Raw genomic sequence first — 24,677 nt, forward strand, 5'->3', positions numbered from 1 at the left:
GAGTTCCTTAACCCTCAGATGCATAAGTGGGTCAAAAATGACCCGGTGAGGTTGTTTTCTTGAAATATCTTCAGAATGAAAAATTGTTATCAATTCATATTCCAGGTATTCCTCAAAAAACATGTTTTTGATATAATGCCATTCAAATTTTTGATGAACTTTTTATACATTTGACGAAATTATCATTTTTGTATTACTACCCTATGCTTCCAGTGTGTCAAAAAATGATCCACATGCATTTTCTATGGAATCCAATGGGAATCTTTCATTCTTTTCAACTTTGGCTGTCAGGAATAAATTTACTGTGGACCACACAGACTAGGTATGTAAAAAGAAAATCCCTTAAGAAGCTTATTTTACACAGCAAGAGCTGATACGTGTACTGTAAGTATTATGTCCATATAGTATTTTGTGTGTGTGTCTTTCATGATTCTTTATTATTATTTATCAACAAATTAACCTACTTCATAACTAGCTAGCTAACTAAGGCTAGGTTCATACCGCTGGTCCTAATGCACTATTCCGATTTTTTTGTCATATTTTTTTGGGTGTATCCGTTCAGACTGCCTTTGTCCATTGAGCCTGTTCAAGTATCACACATGCGCACTAATTCGCAGTCCGAGATGTGCTGAGCAAACTGGCCCATATGCGCAGGAGCATTGGAGCAGAGAAAACCGAGCATTGTCAGGCTTATTCTCAACCCATTTTATTTTTTTATGACTGTTGTCAAGCCCGCTCCTTCCCCAAAATCCGCGTTCCAGCTAGGTGCTAACGCTAATGCACAGCTGCACCGCTACCGTAGCACCCTGTCTCTCTCGCTCTTTGCTGATGTTAATTGCTGCATGAATTCCACTTTGGGGGACTTGACAGATCGGACCGCAGCCACATTCTGGAAAAATGTGGCCCTGATGGGATTTTAACCGCATACGAAAGTGACATGGATCGAATTTGAAAATGGTCCACTTTTATTTGACTTTTCCCGTTCAGTCGAGTCAGAAAAACACGAAAAAATCGGATTGGTGCTAGATTTACAGCTGAAATGGTCCTACAGATGTTGGATGATGGCGAGGCAGTGACGGGGTTGGACTCAAGTGTCCAAAATTTCTAATGATGAGGATCCAGACTATTGTTCAGGTGGCAGTTGTCCACCTGGAAATCCAACTGAACAGGATCAATCTGACTCATAATTTTCCACTTATGTGTCCTCTGAAGAAGAAAGTGCCCAAATCATGGCCAACAGAATGAGTTGGTAGGGCTCTTACTAGAGAGGATTACCCCCCCACCCAGGGCAGAACATAGAGCCACAATATACTCAGAAATCGGTCAGTGCCTCCACAAGGGCTTAGCACCGCTCTCACCAAAAAGATGCATGGGAGCTCTTCATTATTGATGATAAAATACAAAAAAGGATTAAGTCTATTGCTGTTATTTTTGTTTTTTCCCAAAAAATTTTATTTGAATCATAAAGATATTTAAAGCATGAAATCATTCTTGTGTGGCCCTAAATATCATACTAAATAATATTCACGTGATTATTCTTCACCAAAATGGCATAAAAACACATTGGTTCTAATATGGGTCATTTTTGACCCACTTATGGAAGAGTGTAGGGTCCAGTAACTTGTGCATCTAAGGGTTAAACATATAGAATTTAAAATGGCTTTGAGTCTTTTTTTAGTATAGATATCAAGTTGAAAATATTATGGTATCGCGACAACAGTTGTCTTTAGGTGTGACTACCCCTGTGGCTTACTGTCCAGTGCAGCTTATACATGAACAAATAGTTTTCTTGTCAAATTTGGTAGGTGAGGCTTATAGTCCGGTACGGCTTTTCTAGGGACAAATGCCATTTTCGTGTCAAATTTGTGGGGTGCGATTTATAGTCAGGTGCGGCTTATAGTCTGTAAATTATTGTACTCCAAAACAAGACGCTGCATTTCAAAAAAATGTACAATTTTCCAGAATATTACGAAGGGATTCATTTCAGCTGGATATTATTACTGTAGCAACCAATATTTATTATGTGTTACACCTGCAATGGTTCATGGGTAGTTGTGGCAACCATAATTGAGAGTGGTAGTTGCTGTTGTTATGTTCTGGAGTTTTCTGTTGAATAAAGGCGCTATCTCTTGGGCAGTGTATGTATGGGGGCACAAGAGCAGTAAGTGTGAAATATAAAAACGGTCTCTCTCATTCTTCTCATGTCCTTCGCCACGATACTGTACACGGTGATGGAAAAGCATCGCAGATTAAACCCTTTATGGTGTCCTCTTACTGTATTAATATTATAGCTGCATCTCTAAGGAAAGTACCATATTGGCCCGAATATAAGACGGCCCTGATTATAAGGCGACCCCCTCTTTTCAAGACTCAAATTTGAAAAAGACTTTTTGAACACCAAATTAATTTTTATACAGAAAATAATTACAGTACATCTGAAACAAATTATTATATTACAATATATAATGCAATATAAAACAAGCTAATATTACAATATATAATACAATATATTTAAGAGAAAAAGCATGTTATTTTGCCTCATTCAAATCTTAATATCTAAACATTTAAATATCGGGGCTGTCAAACGATTAAAATTTTTAATCGAGTTAATTACAGCTTAAAAATTAATTAATCGTAATTAATCGCAATTAATCGCAATTCAAACCATCTATAAAATATGCCATATTTTTCTGAAAATTATTGTTGGAATGGAAAGATAAGACACAAGATGGATATATACATTGAACATACGGTACATACGGACTGTATTTGTTTATTATAACAATAAATCAACAAGATGGCGTTAACATTATCAACATTCTGTTAAAGCGATCCATGGATAGAAAGACTTGTAGTTCTTAAAAGAAAAATGTTAGTACAAGTTATAGACATTTTATATTAAAACCCCTCTTAATGTTTTCGTTTTAATAAAATTTGTTAAATTTTCAATCAAAAAATAAACTAGTAGCCATTGTTGATGTCAATAATTACTTACACAATGCTAATGGGTGCTGAAGCCTATAAAATCAGTCGCACCCAAGCGCCAGCAGAGGGCGGCAAAACTCCATAAAACACAACAAGTGAGCGTTTCACTGTACTGTCATTTAAATCTGTCTGAGCGGGGCATCTGCGTTAATTGCGTCAGATATTTTAACGTGATTAATTTAAAAAATAATTAACGCCCGTTAATGCGATAATTTTGACAGCCCTATTAAATATGCAAACTAAAGTGCAATCACATTCGTAAATGAATGGCTTCTGGTTTTTGAAATGTAAATAAACCAATCTATTGTGATAAAACAACAAAATTGCAATAACTGCATTAACCATCAAAGTGAAGTCTAACTGTAATTGTAGTCTTGAAACAAATCTGAATAAGGAAAAACATTGCAATAAAATAATGCAAACTGGTTAAACTTCAGAGTTGCTTCAACGATATCCGGCGCCATCTAGAGTCGTGAATGGGTATAATGTCTAGACTGCGAATATAAGACGACCCCACTTTTTCGGTCTTATTTCAATGCAAAAACCGTCTTATATTCGGGCCAATAAGTATGTTTTATCTTCCATTCGGTTTGATTGCGTTAATGTTACACAAACCTGAGCAATGCTGGGCCATACTGCAAGTAATATATAAATTTAAGATATTTTATGAATTAAATACATCAAATTAAATATATATTGTCTTAAATAAAGACAATGTGCATAATAATCGGTGGGATGTATGAAATAAAATCAAATATAAAATAACATACATCAAAGCATTTCAAAAATAAATAGAACAGTGTCATTCTTATGTCATTTACACATACACTGTCTGGGGGCTGTACAACACAAACAGGAGATTTGTCTGTTCTCACTCACACAAACACACACGCAGTCCCGTTGTCAGAGAACAAATAACATTTACATGTAACATCTCATGAGGTTTGGTGCTGACAGTTTGTATCTTGCACAGCAGATGATGACATGTCTAGTCTATCTAAACAAAATAACCCTACACTGAATTGTTCATTGATTTCCTTTGACAAAATTGACCCGCCTTGGGGGAGGTCACACCGCGAGCCTGCCTTGCATGTATCTGAAACATTATGTTCGATGTGGAACTTTTTGGGCGGCGTTGTCAAGGGGGCTCCACATTCAATATGGCTGGTTAGCTGCAAGTGGTTGCATTTTATTGGCGACCGATATAGGCAGTCAGTCAAGACACGTTCCTGACCTGAATGAGGACAACAGAGACTCAAGGCAACCGGTATGTTATTGTCTTTGCCCGTCTTGTATGAGTAGTCCCCACTCTGCTCAGGTGGGGTGTTGAAAGGGCAAGTCAAGGGTGACGGTGGGCTCCCGGGGCTGGACCGGCCGTCTGTCGGTCATCTCGCACTCATTGTTGCGAGCATTCTCCTCGTTCATCTGCGACACCTCGGTGGACCCGGCCTCGAAGCCTGGCACGGTGTTGGCCACGTGCACCACGTGGACCTTGTTGCGCCCCTTTTTGCTGAGCAGGCAGCTGAAGACCTTCTTGAAGCCCTTGCGGAAGTGCTTGGAGACCAGCGCGTAGACGATAGGGTTGACGCAGGAGTTGGCGTAGGCCATGCAATGCGACAGCAGGCGGAAAGCGTACGTCACTTGGTTGAAGGGGAAGTCTCCGTACAGGTAGCAAAGGATGACCACGTGGTAGGGCAGCCAGCAGATGCAGAAGAGCACCGTGACGATGAGGATCATCTTGGTCACTTTGCGCTTGGCCCGTTTGGACTCGGACATGCCGTCCAGAGGGTCCACGGCGGTCCACAGGTACTTGATGGTGCGTGTATACGACAGGCTGACGATGAGCACCGGAACCACGTAACCGAACAGGAACGTGCACGTGTCCAGGAGCTTCCGGTCGCGCTCGTCCCAGCCGGGGATGCACATGGTGCCGTTAGCGAAGTCGATCAGGCGGTAGTAGCTGAGGTAGGGCCCCGCGAACACCAAAGAGAGGCCCCAGATGACCACCATGGCCACCAAAGCGTTGCATGGTGTCCTCAGCTCTCGGGAACGCAGTGGGTAACGGATAGCCAAATACCTGTCCATACAAACTTAATATCAATTCAATGAAATTCAGCTCAATCGTTTGCTTAACAGTGATGCCACTTAACGCAGGGACTGTAACTTTGTCATCATACCACTTAGAGTAGTGCTCCCTAACCTTTTTTTTGAACCGGTGGGATGTGAGTCTGTATGTGATTTTCTGTTTTTTTTTCCTCCCACATTCTGTCTCTCATAGTTGAGGTTTACCCATGTTGACAATTACAGGCCTCTCTAATCTTTTCAATTAGGAGAACTTGCACAACTGGTGGTTGACTAAATACTTATTTGCCCCACGGTAAATAGTCTGAAATATCAACAAATCTTAGCTGCCTCTTACATTCCTAACCATAAAAAGGGACACATTCTACAGCAGGATGGTCCTCCACCCCATACTTCAATCTCTAGAAGATCAAGATCCTCCAGGACTGGCCAGCCCAGTCACCAGACATGAACATCATTGAGCATGTCTGGGATAGGATGAAAGAGGAAGCATGGAAGACGAAACCCAAGACTGTTAATGAACTCTGGGAGGCATGCAAGACTGCTTTCTTTGATGTTCCTGATGACTTCATCAATGAATTGTATGAATCCTTGCCGAACCGCATGGAAGTCATACAAAATATTAAATTTGGATCTTACAGCACCGTGAATTAATTCGCTTATGTTATGCAACATATTTTTGTATTTGAAGTACATTTTTTGTTCAATTTTCACACTACTTTCTGTAGGCGACAAAACCTGTCTTGCCAAAATTTGACGTTTATGTCTTCATTAAATGATGAATCTTTTTTCAAGTTAAACAAATAATATTTGTGTACATTCAACATCATTTGGGAGGGTCTCAGCTTTCATATGAGCCATTTCCGAAACCAATTTAATAATTAAAAGTCAGGTTATTAGCAACTATTTCTTTCGTTTGTCTTTTGTCAGGGACTGTACATTACGTTACGAGCTACTACCCACCTCTGCGTGTGGACTTATTATTTCCTGGAACAAATCCGGTGCGCCTACATCCTTATCAAGGACAATCGCACATACTGTAGATAGCTAATTTATCAAAACGACCGGAAGTACACTGTCTGCCAATGTTAAGGTGTGGCGCTCGTAGCACAAAGCGAACAGCAGCTAACGTTACTGTTTACATTGACTGATGCTGGGCTGCTATAGGTGTGAAAACACCCCAGTAATGGTCGTTAACTATCTATTTATCATTTTTCTGAGGCCCGGTAGCAAATGCGCCACAAACCGGTACCAGTCCCCAGCTCGGTTGTTGGGGATACCTGACTTAAAGCACTTCAACTAAGGAAACACATCAACTACCTTTCTACTGTTCTAATGGCTTTACTGTTATTTCTTAAGTTAATTTAGTGGCTGCCATTGATGGCAATAGATGTTTAATCCATTCTTTATTTTATTTTTTTTCACCTGACCTGTTCAGCTGTTAAGACATGGAGAGTAAAAATCTGAGTGTCCTTCTAGCCTGAATAATTTTAATGCATCACATGGGAGACTGATAGGCTTCCATTGGGTTATTGGGGGACAGAAAGGAAGGAAGCAGACAGAAGAGGAGAACAGCAAATCCATTCTGACTGGGAGGCAAAATGGATTGGACGTCTATCGCTGTCAGAGGCAGTGAAACATGGTCATTCAATGCTAGCCATTCCAGTTCCAATGAATTTGACGTCTGTCGCTGTCAATAGCAGTCAATTAGTTAATATCATCTGTAGCATGTCCATATATGAGCCACAGGCAAGCTCAGATGTCCTGTCTCTCTGGCAACCCAGTGACTGTGTCTAATTGGTGACACAGATCTATTAGAGATCAGCGTGTGCTGCAAAGTGAGCACTATTGACCAAGCGGTCCGACGGGCTGTTTTCCGATGCCCTGGGATGACATTCAATTACGCATCGAGCGTCTCAATGAGCTCCGCCTAATCGTCCTCTGTCAACAAGACATCACACTGCCTCAAATGAAAGTGACACTGCTGTGTACTTAATCCTCACACCGCATTTCATGATCGATGAATCATCTTTAGATATTTAGTAGCTATAAATGCATTAAGAAAACAATGTTCAGCAAGTTCTACCTGTCAACGGAGACGGCAGCAAGTGTGAAGCTGCTGGCGTACATGGTGAGGTTGATGAAGAAGTGGACGACCTTGCACATGAAGGAGCCGAAGACCCAGCCGTCCAGCGAGTAGATGGTGGCTTGGAAGGGCACGCAGAAGATGATGAAGAAGAAATCAGCCATGCTGAGGTTGAGGATGAAGAGGTTGGTGGTGTTGTAGCCCAACTGTCCGCTCCGTAGCAGCACGGCTAGCACCAGGCTGTTGCCCACTGTGCCCAGCAAGAAGATGAGCGAGAAGACTACCGATACGATCACGCTGGCCGGGTTCAGCGGGTAGCTGTCCGACACGTTGGCCTGCATGGTCGGCTTGGCCAAATCCTCCATGTCGGACATATTGGATTTCTGAAGCATAAAACCGCAAACAAGGCTTGAAATTTTGTCAAAAAGTATATACAGTTCATTTTCATACTCACATACAGTGAAGAAAATAAGTGTTTGAGCACCCTGCTATTTTGCAAGTTCTGCCACTTGGAAATCATGGAGAAGTCTGAAATTTTCATCTTAGGTGCATGTTTACTGTGAGAGAGATAATCTAAAAAGAAAAATCCAGAAATCACACCGCATGATATTTAAAATAATTTATTTGTGTGATACAGCTGCAAATAAGTATTTGAACACCTTTCTATCAGCTAGAATTCTGACCCTGAAAGACCTGTTAGTAGAGCTGGGAATTTTTGGGTACCTAACGATTTGATTAGGATTACGATTCAGAGGCTCCGATTCGATTATAAATCGATTATTGATGCCCCCCCCCCCAAACCTCCGCTTTAAATGTTTTATGCATTAGTTCCAAAATAGTTTAAAAAATCCTATTAGGCTAAACCAAACCAACATTTCAGTATCAAGTTAACAGTTAAAAACATTAAATAAAATACTCAAGTCCCCATTCTGTATCAACAGCTTTAAACTACATTCAATTAATTTAATGATGTGAATCAACCGTTAAAGTTGATAAAATTGCTCCCGATATTCCATAATTACCCTTCTGTCTACTTACAACTTTAAAACTGTTTCATCATTTAAAGATGGATTCAAGTCAAGATTTTGCCGATTTTGGAGTATTTTAGATAAAAAGTTAATTAGGCTCACTACAACAGAGCATTCTAGAGTAGTCTACTGCTTCAAGTTGGCGGCTGTTTACAATGCGGCAACTACTAAACGGCAAGTCTGTCATTTCTCATCTAGTTCTCTTTATATGTTCTAACACCGCCGTCGTCAGAAAGGTGAGGAGTCAGCCCAGAACTACACGACAGGAGTTGGTCAATGACCTGAAAAGAGCTGGGAACACTGTTTCCAAGGTTACTCTTGGTAATACACTAAAACGTCATGGTTTAAAATCCTGCATGCCACAGAATGTTCCCCCGCTTATACTAGCACAAGTCAAGGCATGTCTTAAGTTTGCCTGTGACCTTTTGGATGATGCAGAGGAGTCATTGGAGCAAGTTTTGTGGTCAGATGACAGTAAAACAGATTTTTTGGGTCATAATTCCACTAACCGTGCTTGGAGGAAGAAGAATGATGAGTACTATCTCAAGAACACCATCCCTACTGTGAAGCATGGGGGTGGTAGCATCATGCTTTCTTCGCATGGGACAGGACGAGTGCACTGAATTAAAGAGAGGATTACTTGGGCCCTGTATTGTGAGATTTTGGGTCATGCCTGTGTCTTCCAACTTGACAATGACACAAAGCACACAGCCAGGAAAACCAAGTAGCGGCTTCGTAAGAAGCATAACAAGGTTCTACCATGGCCTAGCTGATCTCCAGACCTAAACCCATAGAAATCTTTGGAAGGAGCACAAACTCTGTGTTTCTCAGCAACATCCATGAAACCAGACTGATCTCGAGAAGATCTGTGTGGAGGAGTGGGTCAAGATCCCTCCTGCACTGTATGCAAACCTGGTGAAAAACGTTTGACCTCTGTAATTGCAGACAAAGGCTACTGAACCAAATATTAACATTAGTTTTAGCAGGTGTTCAAATACTTATTTGCAGCTGTATCACACAAATAAATCATTTAAAAAATCAGAAATTGTGATTTCTGGATTTTTCTTTTAAGATCATGTTTCTAACAGTGGACATTAATCTACGATGGAAATTTCAGACCCCTGTGGGAGAACTTGCAAAATAGCAGGGTGTTCATATCTTATTTTCTGATTTTCCTCACTGTACTTCCCAAGTTAATTTGGATTCACACTAAGAATATTCACTTGATAAATGTCTCTATCAAATTACGAAAAAGACGGCAGAACGTTTTCCTTCAAGATATTCTGGGAAAGAGTAAAATTCAAGGTTCTATTGATCACCGTACATCGTCCAGGTCCTGAATTAACAAGGCAACTAGTGTAAATACTAGGGCTGTCAAAATTATCGCCTTAACGAGAGGTAATTAATTTTTTAAAATTAATCACGTTAAAATATTTGATGCATTTAACGTACATGCCCCGCTCAGATTAAAATGACAGCACAGTGTAATGTCCACTTGTTACTTGTGTTTTTTGGTGTTTTTTCGCCCTCTGCTGACGCTTGGGTGCGACTGATTTTTATGGGTTTCAGCACCATGAGCATTCTGTAATTATTGACATCAACAATGGCGAGCTACTAGTTTATTTTTTGATTGAAAATTTAAAAAATTTTATTAAAACAAAAACATTGAGGGGTTTTAAAATAAAATTTCTATAACTTGTACTAACATTTATCTTTTAAGAACTACAAGTCTTTCTATCCATGGATCGCTTTAACAGAATGTTAATAATGTTAATGCCATCTTGTTGTTTTATTGTTATATTAAACAAATACAGTACTTATGTACCGTATGTTGAATGTATACTGTATATCCATCTTATCTTTCCATTCCAACAATAATTTACAGAAAAATATGGCATATTTTATAGATGGTTTGAATTGCGATTAATTACGATTTATCAATTTTTGAGCTGTAATTAACTCGATTAAAAATGTTGATTTTAATCTTAAAATTTTAATCGTTTGACAGCCCTAGTAAATACTGATATGATATATACTGTATATATATATATATATATATATATATATATATATATGTATACACACACACACACACACACACACACACACACACACGCACACACACATATATATATATACACATATATATATATACACACCCATATATACATATATATATATATATATATATATATATATATATATATATATATATATACACACACACATATATATATACACAGTTGTGGTCAAAAGTTTACATACACTTGTGAAGAACATAATGTCATGGCTCTCTTGAGTTTCCAGTTATTTCTACAACTCTGATTTTTCTCTGATAGAGTGATTGGAACAGATACTTCTTTGTCACAAAAAACATTCATGAAGTTTGGTTCTTTTATGACTTTATTATGGGTTAACAGAAAAAGTGATCAAATCTGCTGGGTCAAAAATATACATACAGCAACACGAATTAGCAATTTCTTGTGAGTGATTATTGACTTGAACAATCATTGACTTGAACAAGTCAGGAAAGTCACTTGGAGCCATTTCAAAGCAGCTGCAGGTCCCAAGAGCAACAGTGCAAACAATTGTTTGTAAGTATAAAGTGCATGGCACTGTTTTGTCCCTGCCACGATCAGGAAGAAAACGCAAGCTATCACCTGCTGCTGAGAGAAAATTGGTCAGGAGGGTGAAGATTCAACCGAGAATCACCAAAAAGCAGATCTGCCAAGAATTAGAAGCTGCTGGAACACAGGTGTCAGTGTATTTCAGTCAAGCATGTTTTGCATCTCCATGGACTGAGAGGCTGCCGTGCAAGAAGGAAGCCCTTGCGCTAAAAGCGGCACCTAAACGCTCGACTGAAGTTTGCTGCTGATCACATGGACAAAGATAAGACCTTCTGGAGGAAAGTTCTGTGGTCAGACGAAAAAAAAATCGAGCTGTTTGGCCCCAATGCCCAGCAATATGTTTGGAGGAGAAAAGGTGAGGCCTTTAACCCCAAGTACACCATGCCTACCGTCAAGCACGGTGGTGGTAGTATTATGCTGTGGGGCCGTTTTGCTGCCAATGGAACTGGTGCTTTACAGAGAGTAAATGGGATAATGAAGAAGGAGGATTACCTTCAAATTCTTCAAGATAACCTCACGTCATCAGCCCGAAGATTGGGTCTTGGGCGCAGTTGGGTGTTCCAACAGGACAATGACCCCAAACACACATCAAAAGTGGTAATGGAATGGCTAGATCAGGCTAGAATTCAGGTTTTCCAATGGCCTTCCCAAAGTCCTGACTTAAACCCTATTGAGAACTTGTGGACAATGCTGAAGAAACAAGTCCATGTCAGAAAGCCATCAAATTTAACTGAACTGCACCAATTCTGTCAAGAGGAGTGGTCAAAGATTCAACCAGAAGCTTGCCAGAAGCTTGTGGATGGCTACCAAAAGTGCCTAATTGAAGTGAAAATGGCCAAGGGACATGTTACCAAATATTAGCGCTGCTGTATGTATATTTTTGACCCAGCAGATTTGATCACTTTTTTCTGTTCACCCATAATAGTCATAAAACAACCAAACTTCATGAATGTTTTTTTTGTGTGACAAAGAAGTATCTGTTTCAATCACTCTATCAGAGAAAAATCAGAGTTGTAGAAATAACTGGAAACTCAAGAGAGCCATGACATTATGTTCTTCACAAGTATATATATATATATACATAAGTACTGTCAAACGATTAAAAAAAAAAATCTAGTTAATCATATGTCAATTGTGTGATTAATCATGATTAATCACATTTCCCTAGGGATGAATAAAGTTGCTCTTCAGGAAAAATAATCTAGGAAAATACTATAATTGACTTAAAATTTGTTTTAAGATTAAATGTATGATGTGTGAATGAATTAATAATTAACCAAATAGTTTAAAAATTTTATTTAACAACTCAGCTCGTATAAGATAAAAAATAAAATAAATTGTCTATATTATACAGCAAAGAGTTTTAACAGATTAAAGTGCCTCAGACTAACAATGTGGTACCGTTTGGCATATTACCCAAAATTAACTGCCAATTTAAAGAGCAGACAAGCACAATACAGTAACAATAGCTAGTGTTTCAAAAAATGTGTAAACAACTTGTCTGTTAAATTGAACATTTCACACAAATAAATGCAGCATTTGCAGTTTTACACTAAATGGCCTGAAAGCTGTGTGGGAAAAAAAAAAAAAAATTCACACACTTAACTGAAAAACATTACACTAAACTGTGTGTAAAGGTGTTTAGAAACACTGCTTAAGTTAGCCATACTCTTATTTTTTGTTTTTAACCAACTTCTCAGGCAAACTGGCTTGTTGACATTTTCAGATAACAGAGCAGACCTTTTCTTTTGAACAACGTACCCTGTCAAAGAATACAGTCTCTCGCAAGGAACGGTTGTGGCGGATGTGACCAGATACTTTTTTTGCATGGTGGGCCAGCTTACTGTGGGCACTAAAATACACACGGTCCCCGGCTTCAACTGGGACCGTGTGCTTTGGTCAGATGAGACCAAGATTGAGCTTTTTGGCAGCAAACACTCTAAGTGGGTCTGGCGTGTCACGAAAGATGCGCATGCTGAAAAGCACCTCATACCCACTGTGAGGTATGGAGGTGGATCAGTGATGCTGTGAGGCTGTTTCGCTTCCAAAGCCCCTGGGAACCTTCTTAGAGTGCATAGCATCATGAATGCTTTGAAATACCAGGACATTTTAAATCAAAATCTGTTGCCCCCTGCCCGAAAGCTGAAGATGGGTCGTCACTGGGTCTTTCAGCAAGACAATGACCCTAAACATATGGCCAAATCTACACAGAAATGGTTCACCAGACACAAAATCAAGCTCCTCCCATGGCCATCTCAGTCCCCGGACCTTGTTTTGTTGGCAAAAGGGGGTTGCACAAAGTATTAACACCAGGGGTGCTAATAATTGTGACACGCATTATTTGATGTCAAATATTTTTTTCTTTATGTGGGATTTTTTCCCCACTGAATGAATGCACTTGTATTGAAGGTTGGATTTTTCTCTTTTTTTCCATTAAGGTCCCATATTATTTGAGTTAAAAAAAAAAAAATTAGAAGCTAAAAAAACACATCTTTTTCAGGGGTGCTGTATATATCCCTCTTGTGTCTCCAATTTATCTTTCCATTCCAACAATAATTTACAGAAAAATATGGCATATTTTATAGATGGTTTGAATTGCGATTAATTACGATTAATTAATTTTTAAGCCGTAATTCACTCGATTAAAATTTTAATCGTTTGACAGCCCTAGTATTTTAGTATCTTCCCACCAAAAAATACATATATTTTGTATATTTTTTCAAAAAGATGGAACAGCATCAGCCGATACCACACAGCTGGGTATCAGCAGCCCAAAAATGGTTTCGTTCCAACGCTAAAAGCAACCACAGACAATCTCACTACCACGGTGTTTGACTGTTGCTGTGATGTTCTTTTTCTGAAAAACTGTGCTACATTTACATCCCCCACTGCCCCTCAAAAAGCATTGTCTTGTCAATCCCCACAAAAAGCTCTCGCTTTTGGAACCTTAAAGCTTTGAAATATTTTTATGATAAAACAATGTGACTGTTTGAAGGCCACACTGGTGAATAATAACCAGTGACGCATACAGTATGTGACATTTATACTCCACGTTAGCATGCCCCAATTCTTCAAAGTAGCGTTGAATTGTTCCCTCAGTGTGATAGGCAACCATTAGCCACCGGGTGGTGAGTCACAGTCCAACGTCAGTTCCTTCCTAAATTATTACCTCTCAGTTTTCCAGGCAACAGTTTGGCAAATGGTTTTATGTTATCCCCAGTGCACAAAGAAAGGCCACAAGGATGCTTGAAAGAGTTTGGACTTCCAATGAAAAAAACAAAAAGCAAGTGGAACAGCTATGTGCTATGATATTTTTTTTCCCTAGTATAAATCTCTGAAATGTATTGCGGCTAGTTTAAAAAAGGAATAGGTTCTGGTTTTTATTACAAACCCTAAAAAGTAATATCTTTTGCTCCACTAGAGTACAGCTCTGTATTTCTGAAAGGCTCTTAAAATGACATTCTACTCAATGGAAGCTAATCTGAGCTTTGACCCTCAAGTTTCCCAAAGGGCGGACAGCTTCGCTCTTGTTGCATTCCCACTGTGGAAAAACGAAACACTCATAGAATATCTCATTTGAGTCCACGTACAATTGTGTGGACTCACACGTGATAAATTGTATTCCACTGACAATTGTTGCTCATGGCGAAGGTTGGATCAGCTCTTGGAATTGACATACAGCGGAACATATTCCTCAACCTATTGACCCTACACAACGAGAATACCAAAAGATGTGCTTTTACAGCAGAAATGCCAAAGAAATGAATATGTGTAGAGTTGTCCGATAATGACGTTTTAACCGATATCCCGATATTTTCCAACTGCAAAAATCCGATACGGATATCAAACCGATACTGACATCTGCGGTGGTGGACTGAAAGGGAACCTCGGACTTCATGACTTGTAAACTCTAAAGGAAATAGTATATTTTCTCCTATTTACTGTTTGACTGTTTGTATTACTCTAACACACCCAATATAAAATAAATAGCATTTATATCTAGGGGTGCACGATATCCATTTTTTCAAACCGATACCGATATCGATAACGTCCTGCTTCTTAAGGCCGATACCGATACGATAACCGATAATATATATCGCGCGTGTCATGCAGCTGACTTAGCAAGATTGACGCTGACAAGCAAGTGATAGGCAAGACATCTACAAGCCCACGTCTGCACAACCAAATCCCACAATCAGCTCTTCTGGACAGTCCAGAACAAATGGCGGGACATCTTGTCATGCCACAAGGAACATCTGATATGGAGGAACTCGCGACTACTAAGTGAACACTCAGCTCTCACGTGGGGCTGAGGACGGCAAAATCCTTAACTCTCTTTGACTTGACAGCAGTAACCCCCGAATCCTCCTGTCCAATCCACAACAGACAATAATCCTAAACAATGCCCAAACACACTCTTCTTCTGAACCACAGCCTACCTCACCAGAGCCTTTAAAAGACTGAATGTTTAACTAATCCCTGCCATTTTTCTCAGGACTCTTTTGTTGACTTGTGAAGTGGTAAACCCTGAATCTAGTTTGTCTCCTCGCCTGGGTCTCTCTGTGCTGTATGATTGCTGCCGACTTGGAATAAATTGCCGACTTGTGTTTCGAAGCCTTTTCCCAGCTTTTAAAATGGAGTCAGTACAAAGACTAAGGTGAACCCGCGGAGTTTAGCCTTTTGGCCGGGTTGTTGGCTTCCGCCAGCCTGGGTCGTTGGAATTGCGCTAGCGCTGTTCTGGCGGTTCGCCTTGCGTGATTCCGGCAATCTGGCTAAAAGTTCAGATTCCTTCAACTCTAATAAGCCACAATTGTTCTCTTTTACTGAAATATGTTATGTGAAACACATAAAATATTGCCATTGATTTAAAAATCTAAAATACTTAGTACATGTTTTGACGTACGGCGGGCCTGTGTTTTATGCGCACATTGCATGCTCGGGGTGATGACGTAGTTTGTCACTGTCAATAGACGAACACTACCGATGTTCTGAAATTCCTTGCTACGTGACGAGACGTCTAACACAGGCGCCCATTGGTTAAAAGCTGCAAGTACTAACTATTTGTGTTTTTATTGAGTCTTTTATTACCTTTTCATTGCCTCAAAATACCTTTTGCAAGTGTTTCCCTCTCATATTTTTAAGCATTGTGTTTTCTTGTGGTAGCTTTAAAGCAGATTGGTGATCTGTAGAACACATTAGTCACGTAGCGTATTTAAACCACACTTATTTTATATTACTCAGTTTAAATATTTTTTTTAAGGCATCTTTAGTACGTTCTGTCTGTATGCATCTAAACAGAACAAGATAAAAGTGCACGATAGTAGTTTGGGTGTCAAATTCGCCTCTTGTAGGACGTTTCCCCGGTTTAGCACATTTTGGCAGAACACAGGTTTTGTCCTACTCTTATCTCAACTCATCCCGTCTTTCCTGTTCATTTTGCTTTTGCTGCTTGTTTTGTGAAATATCGACAGTGCTGTCATGCTCCTTAATGTTCCTCTCGGATTCAAATTGAAAGGGTTGAACATATGACATGTTTATGTCGCTAGAGTCATACTCTGGGAGCCAGTGACATCACCGCTCTGCGACGTCAACAACAATGGAGACCTACTAATGAAACAAATTTTAAAAATTGTATAAAAATGAACACATCAAGATGGATTTCAATATCAAATTATTTTAACTCAGAATAATGTTTATCTTTGTCTTTCTATCCGTGGTTATCTTTAACGGATCAATGCTGATTGTATTGTGATGCACCAATGGATGCAATAATAACTTCATTTACGTCCACTCCGCATCTTTTACGTCACATAGAGTTCCTAATTATATTGACAGGTCACATCCGTCAGACACTGCACCACGCCTTCAAGTCGGGAGCCTGCCCACACCCAGCATCAATAGGAGTTATTCTCAAATACACGCATGCAACGATCTAACGCCGGATTTAGGTTAAAACAGTACGAAAGCTGTACCGCATACAAACAGTAAGGATTTTCTCAGGAGCAATTTGTTCGAGGATTCAAGGTAATTATAATATTTTTCGTACCATGCATGCATTTTTAAACGTTGTGAATAAAATCAATGGGAGAAATTAGCCGCTACGGCATTGGCGTCATAGTTCGCAATATTTGCGTAAAATAAATGCTAACTGCACGTTTTTTTTTTTTTGTTTTTTTGCTTTTAACCAAGGATCGAGACTGCGTTACGTCCATATCAATAAAGAATTCAGGGGTTTAAGTAGTGCTGCAACGATTAATCGATTAACTCGAGGATTCGCTTGGAAAAAAAGATTCGAATTACAGTTTGCTGCTTCGAGTATAATTAAAGTGGCGTTGTAATGGTTTGTTTTGAAAGTGACACAGCCGTCTAGTCTGCCTCATTTAACATGGCTGAATACAGTTGTTCCCTGTTAAGACCAACATAAGGTAAGTTTTTGTTTGAGCTAATGTTTCTTTTAATGCATTCGTAATTTAGTTTAAAGGTATATTCAGCCAATGTTTGTAATAATATGTGTCTGAACCATTTGTTATGAGCATTAAAAAAAAGTTAGTATTTTATAGCTTTTAATCTCTCTGACTTTTGCTATGTAAGTTATCTAATTATTCTTTTGTTGTACATAGATCCTTATTTTTTTTTTTTTTCACCATTTGAGGCTCTGCTAAGCTATTTTAACTTTTCATGTTACTTATCCGATTACTTGTTTATTCGAACTAACTAGTTCATCGATTAATCGACTACTAAAATAATCGATAGCTGCAGCCTTAGATTTAAACATTTATTCACAAGAATTTTCATCGAAAAAAGCTCTTTGTTTTCATAAGGCGGCCGCTGCATTTGCTTCCTGACTAGCGTCATTGTTTGCAGTATTTATGTAAAGTAAATGATAATTGCACGTTTTTTTTTTGTTTTTAACCAAGAATTGAGACCGTTGTACGTCCATATCTATAAAGAATTCAGGGATTTAAGCATTTATTCACAAGAATTTTCAACCGAAAAAGTTCTTTGTGATTCTACTTGGTCAGCTTTGACGGCCACGCCAACAATGCAGGCCCCCTATTAATCGGCCCTGCGCCCCATGTCCCGTCAAGATATTATAAAGTCTATGTACATACATTCAAAAATGACATAATTTACTAGATGAATTAATGCATTCATTAATCGTCATGACAGTGTCATGTCATAATTATGACATTTTTATGACAGTCTTATGAACCCAACGTCAAATAAAGTATTACGAAAAATTGAATTCATTCTAATATGAATTTAACTTGATTTTTGCAAAATTGCTGTTTTACATCAATTTAAAAAAATACAGCAATATACTTGTAATAGTTCGACATTTTGCTTGATAATTCAAATGTAGTCTCAGAAAAATCTTTTTTTTTTTTTTTAAATACATCGCAATGTATTCTTTCAATAATGTATATACCGTATTTTTCGGACTATAAGTCACAGTTTTTTTCATAGTTTGGCTGGGGGTGCGACTTATACTCAGGAGCAACTTATGTGTAAATGACTAAGACATTATTGTATCATTTCACATGTTATTTTGATGTTTTGGAGTGACACTGATGGTTTGGTAAACTTGTTAGTAGGGCTGTCAAATTTATCGCGTTAACGGGGGGTAATTAATTTTTTTAATGAATCACGATAAAATATTTGACGCAATTAACTAATGCACAGAATGACCCGCTCACGCATTGCCTCAAACAGATTACAATGACGCCGTTTATGCACATTGAGAATGAAGAGAATGCCACCGGCCGCTTGGGGGCAGCGCCGTTCCATACCAATGTTTTCCCTCCTACTAGTAGGAGAATTAGTAGTTGTGAGACGTTTATGCTATTGCATTGTGCCATTTGCGCTCCTCAAATATAAGTTCACTTTTTTTTTTGTGACAATTGTGTGTCTCTTGTTGTATTTTGGGTAAGATATGTACAGAGATATATATGTTATAAAGGCGAGTGGACACAGGTGTTCATTGGACCGCGCTGTTTATTGGCATAAGCTTCGGCAACTCCTTCACAACTAACATAAGTACCATTTAGTGAAAGCACAACAAAAATAATAGTCCTATCTCTCAAAAAAAAAAAATGTTCACAAAAAGAAAAGCACTTCAATCTGTATTAATGAGGCCGTATTCTCACACAGTTAAACAACTATGCAAAGAGAACTGGCATTCCCAATCAAAATAGCTATGCAAAATACACATAAAACTTACTCAGATTTTGGTCGTTCTATTCTTATTATTGTTATTTTTATTAGCATTATTATTATATTAACTCACTCTGATTGGCCGAATGATTTTGTCTGTGTTAAATTCTGCTTTTTTTCACTCTTCATAAAGCACAGAATTTAGTTTCTTGAACTCATTTGAATCGTCACGTTTTAATAAAATTTGTAAAATTTTCAATCAAAAAAATAAATTAGTAGCCCGCCATTGTTGATGTCAATAATTACTTACACAATGCTCATGGGTGCTGAAACCTATAAAATCAGTCGCACCCAAGCGCCAGCAGAGGGCGGCAAAACTCCATAAAACACATTTAACAAGTGGGCATTTCACTCTACTGACATTTAAATCTGTTTGAGCGGGACATGTGCGTTAATTGCGTCAAATATTTTAACGTGATTAATGAAAAAAATTAATTACCGCCCGTTAACGCGATAATTTTGACAGCCCTAGTTTCAATATAAAGTTACTATAACTAGTAACTATAACATTTATTTTTTTATGAACTACAGGTCTTTCTATCCGTGGATCCCTTTAACAGAAAGAATGTTAATAATGTTAATGCCATTTTGTGGATTTATTGTTATAATAAACAAATACAGTACTTACTGTATGTAAAGTATGTTGTATGTATATATCCGTCTTGTGTCTTATCTTTCCATTCCAACAATAATTTACAGAAAAATATGGCATATTTTAAAGATGGTTTGAACAGCAATTAATTACGATTAATTAATTTTTAAGCTGTGATTACCTCGATTAAAAATTTTAATCGTTTGACAGCCCTACTTGTTAGCATGTTGTTTATGCTATAGTTATCTGAATAACTCTTAATAGCTATGTTACGTTAACATACCGGCCATGTTTACATTTTGTTGGTCATGCATCATGTAACATTATCATACTGTACACTTATTCAGCATGTTGTTCTATATTGGTATTTTTATTTTAAATTGCCTTTCAAGATTAAATATTTGTTCTATGTGCTGGATTTTATCAAGTAAATTTCCCCCAAAAAAGTGACTTGTACTCCGGTGTGACTTACTGCATATACCGTAATTTCCCGGATATTATGCGCACCCCAAATTTACTTGTAAAATCTAGGGAAAATTATTGTACCCGTTTATAAGGCGCATCCTAATTTTAGCACCAATAAATAGAAGAATACAAGAAAACAGAGCTCGTGTACAGATACACAAATGTCATTTTACTGACTGGTGAAACACAGCACAAGCATAGTATATTGGTAGTTCAAAACATTACCATAAACTGACCATTTTTACGGTAATAAAATGATTTGACAACTTATCCAACTTACCAGAATCTAGGAGAAAACAAAACAAATGTGACTTTTCTTTGAAAGGCTGCTGAAAAACTTGCTCGTTTCATCATGATGAATAAATGTTTCTTCCATGGATTGATACGGTAAAATTAAAGTGAGAACTTAAGTGTGAAATCCGTGAGAGCTCATCGCTGTCAACACGACAGTAACAATAGGAACTATTGTTATTAGGGTTTCAGTTTCCCGAGGGACCGATATAGTTGACGGACACAGGAAGTGTGTGTGCTTACGTTTGTTGTGGTCCGAGTTACGGAGCTGCAATAAATGACGATTCAAATGAGTTCAAGAAACTAAATTCTGTGCTTTATGAAGAGTGAAAAAAAGCAGAATTTAACACAGACAAAATCATTCGGCCAATCAGAGTGAAGTATTACCGAAACATAATGTTGACGTCACGTACCGTAATGGTCGGCAACGGGTCGCCGCATACGTTTCTTCAACACAACGTGGCCGTGTCAAAAAAATTTTTTAAAAAATCGGTATATATTAGGGCTGTCAAAATTATCGCGTTAACGAGCGGTAATTAATTTTTAAAATTAATCCCGTTATAATATTTGACGCAATTAAAGCACAAATGTCCTGCTCAAACAGATTAAAATGACAGCACAGTGTCATGTCCACTTCTCCACGTGTTTTTGTCTCCCTCTGCTCAATGGCAACAATGGCAAGCTACTATTTTATTTTTTGATTGAAAATTTTACAAATTTTATTAAAACGAAAACATTAAGAGGAGTTTTATTATAAAATTTATATAACTTGTACTAACATTTATCTTTTAAGAACTACAATTCTTTCTATTCATGGATCGCTTTAACAGAATGTTAATAAAGGTAATGCCATCTTGTGGATTTATTTTTATAATAAACAAATACAGTATTTATGTACCGTATGTTGAATGTATGTATCCGTTTTGTGTCTTATCTTTCCATGCCAACAATAATTTACAGAAAAATATGGCATATTTTATTGATGGTTTGAATTGCGATTAATTGCGATTAATTATGATTAATTAATTTTTAAGCTGTAATTAACTCGATTAAAAATTTTAATTGTTTGACACCCCTAGTTTATATACAGTATACAGTGGGAAGAACAAGTATTTGATACACTGCCAAAGGGAAAACCCATTGGCAGTGTATTAAATACTTTTTCTCACCACTGTATATATGTAATATATATATTAGGGCTGTCAAAATTATCGTGTTAACGTGCGGTAATTAATTTTTTTAATTAATCACGTTAAAATATTTGACGCAATTAACGCACATGTCCCGATCAGACAGTATTCTGCCTTTGGTAAGTTTTACAGCAAGGTTTTTTGTGCTGTCTAACAGCGAACTCTTGTGGGTTTATTGCTTTCTTGCCAGTTCAATATGGCTGCACGACGTCTCGGGCTGACGCCTACGTTGTAATGTTGTGCTTATATGATCCTTGGACAAGATTTGTCCGTAAGTATGGTTGTTGTAAAGAATGTACATATTATGTTAGTAAGCGAAATGTTATATTTTTTGTATGAGACGCTTTTTGTTTATGTTTAGTGAACCTGTATAGTGTGCTAAGCTAACATTGTTGCTAATGCAATGCTTGTGTACTTTTTTTTGTAGTTTTACGACGGTCTAAAGAGGACAATGGTTTGAGGCCATTTTATTAATAAATCAGATGAAAAAGGAAGAAGTCTGATTATTAAGGCGTCGTTCACTAGCTGTCTAGCTTGGAAAAAGTAGACGCTTCGGAGTGAGGACAGCAAAGACAGATTTAAATGACAGTAGAGTGAAATGCCCACTACCGTCCTTATGTACCGTATGTTGAATGTATATATCCATCTTGTGTCTTATCTTTCCATTCCAACAAATTATTTTACAGAATATATATATAATTTACAGAAAAATATGGCATATTTTATAGATGGTTTCAATTGCGATTAATTACGATTAATTAATTTATAAGCTGTAATTAACTCGATTAAAAATTTTAATCGTTTGACAGCCCTAATATATATATTTCTGTCTCCATCCATGTACCCGTTTATAATGCGCACCATGATTTTACAAGTTGATTTTATGTTAGTAAGCGAAATGTTATATTTTTTGTATGAGACGCTTTTTGTTTATGTTTAGTGAACCTGTATAGTGTGCTAAGCTAACATTGTTGCTAATGCAATGCTTGTGTACTTTTTTTTGTAGTTTTACGACGGTCTAAAGAGGACAATGGTTTGAGGCCATTTTATTAATAAATCAGATGAAAAAGGAAGAAGTCTGATTATTAAGGCGTCGTTCACTAGCTGTCTAGCTTGGAAAAAGTAGACGCTTCGGAGTGAGGACAGCAAAGACAGATTTAAATGACAGTAGAGTGAAATGCCCACTACCGTCCTTATGTACCGTATGTTGAATGTATATATCCATCTTGTGTCTTATCTTTCCATTCCAACAAATTATTTTACAGAATATATATATAATTTACAGAAAAATATGGCATATTTTATAGATGGTTTCAATTGCGATTAATTACGATTAATTAATTTATAAGCTGTAATTAACTCGATTAAAAATTTTAATCGTTTGACAGCCCTAATATATATATTTCTGTCTCCATCCATGTACCCGTTTATAATGCGCACCATGATTTTACAAGTTGATTTTATGTTAGTAAGCGAAATGTTATATTTTTTGTATGAGACGCTTTTTGTTTATGTTTAGTGAACCTGTATAGCGTGCTAAGCTAACGTTGTTGCTAATGCAATGCTTGTGTACTTTTTTTTTTGTAGTTTCACGACGGTCTAAAGAGGACAGTGGTTTGAGGCCATTTTATTAATAAATCAGATGAAAAAGGAAGAAGTCTGATTATTAAGGCGTCGTTCACTAGCTGTCTAGCTTTGGAAAAAAGTAGACGCTTCGGAGTGAGGACAGCAAAGACAGATTTAAATGACAGTAGAGTGAAATGCCCACTACAGTCCTTATGTACCGTATGTTGAATGTATATATATCCATCTTGTGTCTTATCTTTCCATTCCAACAAATTATTTGACAGAATATATATATATAATTTACAGAAAAATATGGCATATTTTATAGATGGTTTCAATTACGATTAATTAATTTTTAAGCTGTAATTAACTCGATTAAAAATTTTAATCGTTTGACAGCCCTGATATATATATTCCTGTCTCCATCCATGTACCCGTTTATAATGCGCACCATGATTTTACAAGTTGATTTGGGGGAAAAAAAGTGCGCGTTATATTCAGGAAATTACGGTATATGTTTTTTTCCTCTTCATTGGGCATTTTATGGCTAGCTCGACTTATTATCAGGTGCGACTTATAGGCTGAAAAATATGGTACATAAATATACGTACCCATGTACTCTACCTATTTTTTCTCATAAAATTACAACTTTGATGTGATCCAATGACTCCTAATCCCGCCTTTCATCAAACATTTCAGCATCCTACTGATGTAATCTTGATACACAGAAAATAACCCACACCTCTCGGCGGAGCAGCCCATTTTGTCTGTGAATAAACGAAGTCCACTGGGAAATAGCTTTGCTTGCGACCACTGCTATGCATAACCACATCCTCTCTTATCACAGTGGCACAATGAAGAGCTCAGTCAAGTCGCAACACAGAGACGCTCAGGACACATTCCTGTCTTGCTACGACGAATTGGCAGTGGTTTTCAGTTTGAAATCAGTCACTCTGCAGCATTAAACTTTAATTCAACTCTACGGCATCACTGGGAATAAAAAGAAGACCGCAAACCCAAAAATATATGAGAAATGCACTTGATGATAAATGCAGTGAACAGTGATTTGCTTTTTATTTGGATGCGGCAGAGGAATTTTACCACTTCAGTCTTGCACAATGAGGCTTGAGGTTTAATGTAGATCTCAATTTCCTGCAGCTGGCTCAACACACGTGTGCAGGATGGGGGGTTCCCAGGGGATTGATGGAAATATTTGAATTGACAATCAGATGTATTAAAGACACCAACTGGACTGAAAGAATGTTTACAAATTCAACACTAGAGCAAAGGCAGAGAGCAAAGGAGGCTTATTAAATATGCAGATGAATCATCTTACTTGAGAAGAAATACAGTATAAGCAACTCTTTCCTTTCTTAACCGTCAATAAACTTTACACATTAGCCAGAAAAATCTCGGCAGATGACTCCGATAAAAAAAGGCAACATTTGCATCGGCATGCAACCCACCTCGATGCTTGAAGATGACACAGTCCCAACTCCCGGCAGCGAGTCCTTCTGCTACCTCCTGCTATCTGATTCTTGTTGCTATCCG

At 37.8% G+C, this 24,677-nt stretch overlaps 1 protein-coding gene across 1 annotated transcript; it reads right to left on the minus strand.

The window, feature by feature from the left end:
* Positions 1-740: 740 nt before the first annotated feature.
* galr2b (galanin receptor 2b) lies at positions 741-24,677 on the minus strand. The gene is made up of 3 exons (XM_057860655.1): positions 24,593-24,677; positions 7,154-7,536; positions 741-5,062 (listed from the first exon to the last, which is right to left on the minus strand). The coding sequence occupies exons 2-3, from the start codon at positions 7,525-7,527 to the stop codon at positions 4,300-4,302; spliced, it is 1,137 nt and encodes a 378-aa protein (XP_057716638.1). The 5' UTR covers positions 7,528-7,536; positions 24,593-24,677; the 3' UTR covers positions 741-4,299.

This window comes from Corythoichthys intestinalis, chromosome 16, assembly GCF_030265065.1.
Source record: "Corythoichthys intestinalis isolate RoL2023-P3 chromosome 16, ASM3026506v1, whole genome shotgun sequence".
Lineage (NCBI taxonomy): Eukaryota > Metazoa > Chordata > Actinopteri > Syngnathiformes > Syngnathidae > Corythoichthys > Corythoichthys intestinalis.

Excerpts from the sequence above, each read along its gene's own strand:
- galr2b (XM_057860655.1), bottom strand. The coding sequence starts at position 7,527 with ATGTCCGACATGGAGGATTTGGCCAAGCCGACCATGCAGGCCAACGTG. Across the intron at positions 5,063-7,153 it reads GCTGCCGTCTCCGTTGACAG|GTATTTGGCTATCCGTTACC; the intron begins GTAGAACTTGCT and ends TTGTATGGACAG.